Source organism: Oncorhynchus keta, chromosome 18 (assembly GCF_023373465.1).
Source record: "Oncorhynchus keta strain PuntledgeMale-10-30-2019 chromosome 18, Oket_V2, whole genome shotgun sequence".
NCBI lineage: Eukaryota > Metazoa > Chordata > Actinopteri > Salmoniformes > Salmonidae > Oncorhynchus > Oncorhynchus keta.
This window is the reverse complement of record NC_068438.1, coordinates 8,873,163-8,880,849: the sequence shown is the minus strand read 5'-3', so window position 1 is coordinate 8,880,849 and position 7,687 is coordinate 8,873,163. Positions and strand designations below refer to the sequence as shown.

At 40.9% G+C, this 7,687-nt stretch overlaps 1 protein-coding gene across 3 annotated transcripts; it reads right to left on the bottom strand.

The window, feature by feature from the left end:
• Positions 1-4,653: 4,653 nt before the first annotated feature.
• LOC118397177 (SERTA domain-containing protein 3-like) lies at positions 4,654-7,593 on the bottom strand. Of its 3 annotated transcripts, none has more exons than XM_035791688.2 (2): positions 7,374-7,593; positions 4,654-6,536 (listed from the first exon to the last, which is right to left on the bottom strand). In XM_035791688.2, exon 2 carries the CDS (start codon positions 6,511-6,513, stop codon positions 5,887-5,889), a length of 627 nt encoding a protein of 208 aa, XP_035647581.1. In that variant the 5' UTR covers positions 6,514-6,536; positions 7,374-7,593; the 3' UTR covers positions 4,654-5,886. The 3 variants fall into 3 exon arrangements, with proteins under 3 accessions (XP_035647581.1, XP_035647579.1, XP_035647580.1); XM_035791686.2 differs by having other exon boundaries at positions 7,089-7,591; XM_035791687.2 differs by lacking the exon at positions 7,374-7,593 and adding an exon at positions 6,744-7,044.
• Between the last annotated feature and the right edge of the window lie 94 nt (positions 7,594-7,687).

Here is a 7,687-nt window from a genome sequence, read left to right as displayed (position 1 = left end):
CCGTGCTTCACGGTTGGGAAGGTGTTCTTTGGCTTTGGCCCCCTTTTCCCTCCAAACATAACGATGATCCGTTCTATTTTGGTTTCATCAGACCAGAGGACATTTCTCCAAAAAGTATGATCTTTGTCGTCATGTGCAGTTGCAAACTGTAGTCTGGCTTTTTATGGCAGTTTTGGAGAAGTGGCTTCTTCCTTGATGAGCGGCCTTTCAGGTTATGTCAGTATAGGACTTGTTTTACTGTGGGTATAGATACTTTTGTACCGGTTTCCTCCAGCATCTTCACAAGGTCCTTTGCTGTTGTTCTGGGATTGATTTGCACTTTTCACACCAAAGTACGTTCATCTCTAGGAGACAGAACGCATCTCCTTCCTGAGCAGTATGACTGCAGGGTGGTCCCATGGTGTTTATACTTGCATACTATTGTTTGAACAGATGAACGTGGTACCTTTAGGCATTTGGAAATGAATTAACCAGACTTGTGGAGGTCTACCATTTTTTTTCTGAGTACTTTGCTGATTTCTTTTGATTTTCCCATGATGTCAAGCAAAGAGGCACTGAGTTTGAAGGTAGGCCTTGAAATACATCCACAGATACACCTCCAATTGACTCAAATTATGTCAATTAGCCTATCAGAAGCTTCTAAAGCCATGATATTTTCTGGAATTTTCCAAGCTGTTGAAAGGCACAGTCAGCTTAGTGTCTGTAAACTTCTGACCCACTGGAATCGTGATACAGTGAATTATAAGTTAAATATTCTGTAAACAATTGTTGGAAAAATGACTTGTGTCATGCACAAAGTAGATGTCTTAACCGACTTGCCAAAACTATAGTTTGTTAACAAGAAATTTGTGGAGTGGTTGAAAAACGAGTTTTAATGATTCCAACCTACAAGTATGTAAAGTTTTAACTTCAACTGTATGTCAAATGGAGCCATAAAGGCAATGTTGTATTAAAATGTTTCTTGTATTGGTTGACCTGAAAAAGAAAAGGTGCAACACTTCCATATGAGGCTCATGAGGATTATAAAGGCAGATAATTGAAAGTAGTGGAAAAAACATGGATTTTGGCCTTGGACCAATGGGTGGGGTTACCCCACCCCCCGCGTCTGACATGCATCTGGTTCCATCTCCGTCTTAATGGGTCTGGTCTAATCTCTAAAGCAAAGTAGCCTGGTCTATCCTGGGATAAGGAGTAAAAAATAATGTTGAATATTTTTGTGATAATTACAATTTGTCTATTCGCATGACTGAAAGGTGTCTTTAAATTGAGCTGTTTTTCCGCCTCTGTCGACACTGTTTGCAAGGTCAAAATTGAAGTTCAATAGTAACCCCCCCTTGCTAGTCTGTTGTGGCAATGGATGCAAATGCAAAGTGTTTCTTAATATGCATGCCATTAGAGTTATTTTAGGTTATTACATTATTGATGTCTGGAGCGTGATGTCACGAACTCTGCTGCTCTGTTAATACGTAGCAACTTAGCGGTGTCGAAAGCCTATTACGATCTCCAGAACGGCCAAACCACATTTTTTTTTAGAAGCCCGTTTTGGCCTCAAATTAGTTTATGATCAAGTTCAATTTGAAAGTTCATTACAAATTGAGATATTTAATTAAATAGTGATCCATTCTGACTACTACACTGACCAAAAATGTAAACATAATGTGTTGGTCCCATGTTTCAAAATAAAAGATCCCAGAAATGTTCCATATGCACAAAAGCTTACTTCTCTCAAATTTTGTGCACAGATTTGTTTACATACCTTTTTATTTAACTAGGCATGTCAGTTTGTCACGACTTCCACCGAAGGTGGCTCCCCTTCCTGTTCGGTTGGTTATGTCTTATTGGTTTCACCTTTTTCTCGTTTGGGGTTTGGTTTAGGGCTATTTAAGCCTGTTATGCCCATCTGCTTTTGTGCGGGCTTGTTTCTCTGTTGTATTTTTCCAGACTGTTTGTGTCCTGTTTAGGGTCTGTCATTTATTCTCCTGTTGTTTTGGTTTTCCTTAAACCTCTGCTCTCTGTGCCTGACTCCGTACCCACCACTCCTAGTTACGTAACACAGTTAATGAATTATTATTTACAATGAAGGCCTACCAATAGGCAAAAGGCCTCCTGTGTGGACGGGGGCTGGGATTAAAAATAAAAATATAGGACAAAAAACACATCAGGACAAGCAAGACACCACAACACTACATACAGAGAGACCTAAGAGAACACAGCATGGCAGCAACACAACATGACAACACAAACATGTTACAAACATTGTTGGGCACAGACAACAGCACAAAGGGCAAAAAAGTAGACAATACATCACACGTTAGTGAGCATTTCTCCTTTGCCAAAATAATCAATCCACACACAAGGTGTGGCATAACAACAAGTGGATTAAACTGTGTGATAATTACACAGGTGCACCTTGTGATGGGGACAATAAAAGGCCACTAAAATGTGCAGTGTTGTGTCACACAACACAATGCCAAAGATGTCTCAAGTTTTGAGGGAGCGTGCAATTGGCATGCTGACTGCAGGGATGTCCACCAGAGCTGTTGCCAAATAATGTAATGTTCATGTATCCACCATAACACGCTTCCAATGTTGTTTGCGTTGCAGTACGTCCAACCGGCCTCATAACCGCAGACCATGTGTATGGCGTTGTGTGGGCGAGAGGTTTGCTGATGTCAATGTTAACAGAGTGCCCTATGGTGGCGATGGGGTTATGGTATGGACAGGCATAATCTACGAAAAACAAACACAATTGCATTTTATCGATGGCAAATTGAATGCAGAGATACCGTGATGAGATCCTGAGGCCCATTGTCGTGCCATTCATCCGCTGCCATCAGCATGTTCCAGCATGATAATACACGGCCCCATGTCGCAAGGATATGTACACAATATCTGGAAGCTGCAAATGTCCCAGTTCATCCATGGCCTGCATACACACCATACATGTCACTCATTGAGCATGTTTGGGTTGCTATGGATCGACGTGTACAACAGCGTGTTACTACAGTTCCCTTCAACATCCAGCATCTTATCACAGTTCTTGAAGAGGAGTGGGACAACATTCTACAGGCCACGATCAACAGCCTGATCAACTCTATGCAAAGGAGATGTGTCGTGCTACATAAAGCAAATGGTGGTCACACCCAGATACTCACTGGTTTTCTGATATACGCTCCTACTTTTTTTTAAGGTATCTGTGACCAACATATGCATATCTGTATTCCCAGTCATGTGAAACCCATAGATTAAATTAATTACAATTAATGTATTTCAATTGACTGATTTCCTTATATGAACTGTAATTCAGTGCAAATCTTTGAAATTGTTGCACGCTGCGTTTATATTTATGTTTTCATTGTCATCGCGCAGGACCACGTGCTAACAGACCAATCACGGGCCGGCAGGCGATGAGGAAGCTTCCACCATCATGCCGTTGACGTTAAAAAGAACAATTCACCCAAAACCACAAATTCCTTTAATTTAGTGTTAAATAATACTAACATATGAGAACAATATTTTTTGGTGAACAAATGTTTAATTGTGGCATTATAAGGTTGGTATCAACATGGAAAATCGTTCTGGAAATCTGTTGCAGCTCAAGTCGACTACAAAATCCACAATGCAATGCAATGCTCGCTCATTGGGCTGACTACACATAATACCAAAGACAATATCAGCATGTAAAGTAGCTAGTTAGCTGTAAAATCGCCTAAACCAACTGCACTAGCAATTTCGGCGTCTACAATCTCACCATGTTCAACCTGCAGATCGATATGCAAGGGCAGATATACTTTTGAGGAGATGGGAACCGTTGCCCATGCCATGTCAATGGGCCTCGCGGTGAATTTTGGGCTATTATAGGACAAGGAATGAATGGGAGTCACTTGGGCGCAAGCTCAAAAAGCCAACATTAGCATGAATTTCGTCAACAATATTACAAATATTTTCCAATATATGAGATACTTAACTTGCTATCTGTAATATTGTATAGCTTTGGAAACGAGATTAAGTACTTTCGAGGAAAATAGGCATGTTTCTCGACTCAACCTGATTTTGAGAAGGGATTGCGTTAGTTATTTTAGCAACCACGTGACGCAGCCTGACAACGTGGAAGCGATTAGTCAACAGTCTGCTGGGTAGGGCGTCATACGTTCCTTCCTCCCTTCATTACCCAATGGGATTCCATATCCTTCCTCTGGGCACGTTTGAAATTAAAATACTTTCTGCTTTATGAGCCTTCAAGAGTTTTCCACATGAATACCTGGATGACGTCGGCGTTATCGCTACCTACTAATTTTAATGTTACGCTATGCGTTCAGTATATATATATACATTATTGGCCATGTATTACATTAGCATTTATTACATTATATATGCAAAAGTTATTACATTAGCAGCGATTACATTATGGGCAGTTATTACATTATCAGTTACTACATATGTATGACATTTTCACATGCACCTTAACAATTCAACAGCACAACTCCACCTGCATTTGCATCGTTGCGAGGCACTTGCATTGTTCTGACAATGTCCACTTGGGGTCAGAACGGGACGTTGAGTATTTTCTCTGGCTGCTTGCTGGTGTTCTGCAGAGGATCCCCACCGAGGGTGTGAATCTACTGTACTGTATCGCAGTTGAGACAAGTGTCATTGTTTGAAAAGATTGGCACAAACCCATTTAATTTTAGAATGTATAAAAAAAATATTAACATTGTGTTTGCATAAATTTGACAGTGCACATACATGTCATTCATTGAAAAATGTCAGCATAATTAGCTTTTTCAGGGCATTGAGCCCTGAAAATACAAACTGCCATTGTGTAACATATAGATCACATATTTAGCTGGACATTTAAATAGGAATTTTCTATAAATAAGTCATCCTTTGAACCATTTCTGACCCTGGTTTGACATTTTCTAAAAATGCCACACAATAGACCTTAATACAAACCTTAATGATGAAACTGACACTTCAGTCTGGGACATTACTGCAACCAAGTTACTGCAAGCAAACACTATTTTTCCCCTTAGACATCATTGCACGCCAACAGAACCAAACTGAGGAATTCCTCTATATTAACTCCAGCTGTTATAACCTGATATTGAACTACTGGTAAGCACCATGACATTTCACAGCCAGTAACTCAGGTTAAGGTAATATTTTTATTTCCTAATGGCCAAAGCAAGCTGTAAGTTAGTGGCACATCTCAATATGTAGCCTAATTATGCATACTGGTTAAGCAAGTTAGACTATTACTACAGAACATATTGACCAATACAATGCAGTACTATTGTAGTTCAGTTGTACTTTTGTGATATTGAAGGATGTGAGAATGTGTTCAATATTAACCCTCTACTTACTGGAGTAAGACCAGTGAAGGGGATTTCTTCAAAGATGACATTTCCCCTCAGGTTAATGTTTTTACACATTAAAAAATGGTCATCTACCTACAATTAAATAGATGCCTGAGGCATGTAATGATATTCAAAAATTCCAACTGAGTCAATCCTGAACTGCTTTGCTATTAGGAACATCTTACAATATAATCTCTTGATATAGCTAGGCATAAGGAATATTACGTTTAAAACATCACTACTAGAAAAAGTAGGCTAGTCTCTCATTCAGCCTGTTCTTCTTTTGTATAAAAATAGAGCATTTCACTCACTAAACCATGTGATCAACTGGACAGAGTAAACACTCAATTTCAATGTCTTGTTCTCTTGATAATGTCCTAATTTCTTCAAAGTTCTGGTGATCAAGACTCTACCAGTATTTCCATGATGTGCTCCAGCTCATGCAGGTCCCTGAAGCTCTGGTTGAGAGATAAGAGAGGGTGAAGTGGACGGAACGGAGGACAGAGAGGGTAAGTACTTAAGCAGCTCGTCACTGGCTGCAGCAGAGTGCTCGGACCCCCATCTCCCTGTCAAACACAGATGTGTCGATGTCATGGAAAAGTTCATCTAGTTTTACATCCTGCAGGTAGCTGGAACACACAACCTCCTCCACGCTACCAAAAGCCACCCAGCTCCGTTTGAGCCCCAGGTCTCCAGGTAGGTTCTCAATAGACCTGAAAGGTGTCCTCTGAGGTGACCGCCCTCCATCGACAGTCAAGTCTAGTTCTTTCAGAATGGAGGAGACAGCAGCTGACAGGGAGAAGTCACTCTCTGAGGACATCCAGACATCCTCCTTGTCCTCGACACCTGAGGCACTGTTTACAACACCCAGAACAGACTCCCTGTGGTTGCAGGGTTTAGATGGGACCATGGGTGGCACTGGTCCTGTCAGGTTAACTAACCCATATGGAGGCTTGTTTTCTAGGTGTATATGCCGCAGGGTGTTGGTTATCAACACGGAGCGGCGCAAACTAGGCTCCATCAGCTCCTGCCCGCGGTGGTACTTGACAAGGGAGATGCCAAGAACGGACTGCCGCTGGCTCTCCCAAGTGCCGCTACGCATGCCCCCCACGACATCATCGACTTTGCGCTTCTGTCCCTTGGATATCATCATCATCCTCCTCGACCTAACGTAGTTAGCTAGATGGAGAACACAACACTTGATAAGAATCTTTAGAGATCACATCAAGACACGTTACATTGTGAGTTTACTACAGTGTGGGAATATAATAACTAGCTAGCAATATAGCTAGTAGCTATCTAACGTTGGTTAGCAAGCTAGCTACTACATCACTAGCGTTTTCTCCACTTCCTAGTTTGTCACAATTTGGCAAAACAACAACAAACCTGTTGTGTGCAACTGTTCATCTGTCTTCAGCTAGCTTTTCGATATAGAAAAGTAATGAATTATGTTAGGTCCAAATATGTCTTATTTGTTTGCCTAGCTCGCCGGCTCCGTACAAAACCCACCGGCAAACTAAAAAGTAAACTCGTTCCCGCCCGAGATGTAAGTTTCACCAGAGAAGAGGCGAAGCGAGAAGTTTCACTCTGGCCAAAATACTGACCAAACAGACCAGGCCGCAGTTTGATAAGTCAATGAGGGAAGTGAAAAAATATTTCTTAATTTTCTCGAAATCTAAAAACACAACCTAGATTCGAGCCGATGTTTTAAGTAGTTGAACATATTCTTACCTCAACCTCGTGGAAGTGACAAACTGAAACGTTTTAATTTTCGCCAAAAAACAACATTATATCGAAGGAGAGCCTGTGAATTGATGTTAGACCCGATGACGTTTTGTATTTCAATTTTAAAAAACATGAGTTTATGATAGCAAGCAATTTTCTTTGGGTTTACAATAGGCTCGGCTATTTTGACAAAGCCAGCTATGGACGAGCTACATTGCCCAAAAAGTTACTGAATGCTTTGCATACCAATGCTACTGTGATATTAGACCACGCAAGTCATTATATGCCAACCTGTTTGTCTCTATATTCAAACAGAAAGCTTCCAATATGTTTTTCTCATTCGCCAAATTAGAAATTCAAACTCGTCAGAATTGCAGTAGATAAAGGAAATGTTGTTGACAGTGGTAGGGTGGTCCCAGCAGTCTCTTAGCTTTTGTTTGAAGTGTTCACATCAGTGTTGCCAACTGCTCAGTAAAGAAAGCAGCTATTGGCTGTCCTAAAAGTCGCCAACTAACGTCATTGCCTAATTTGTATAATTGGCCATGTGCATGTAATTGTGATGGACGCTGTAGGAGAGAGGAATGACGTCTGGGAGAGACACAAAG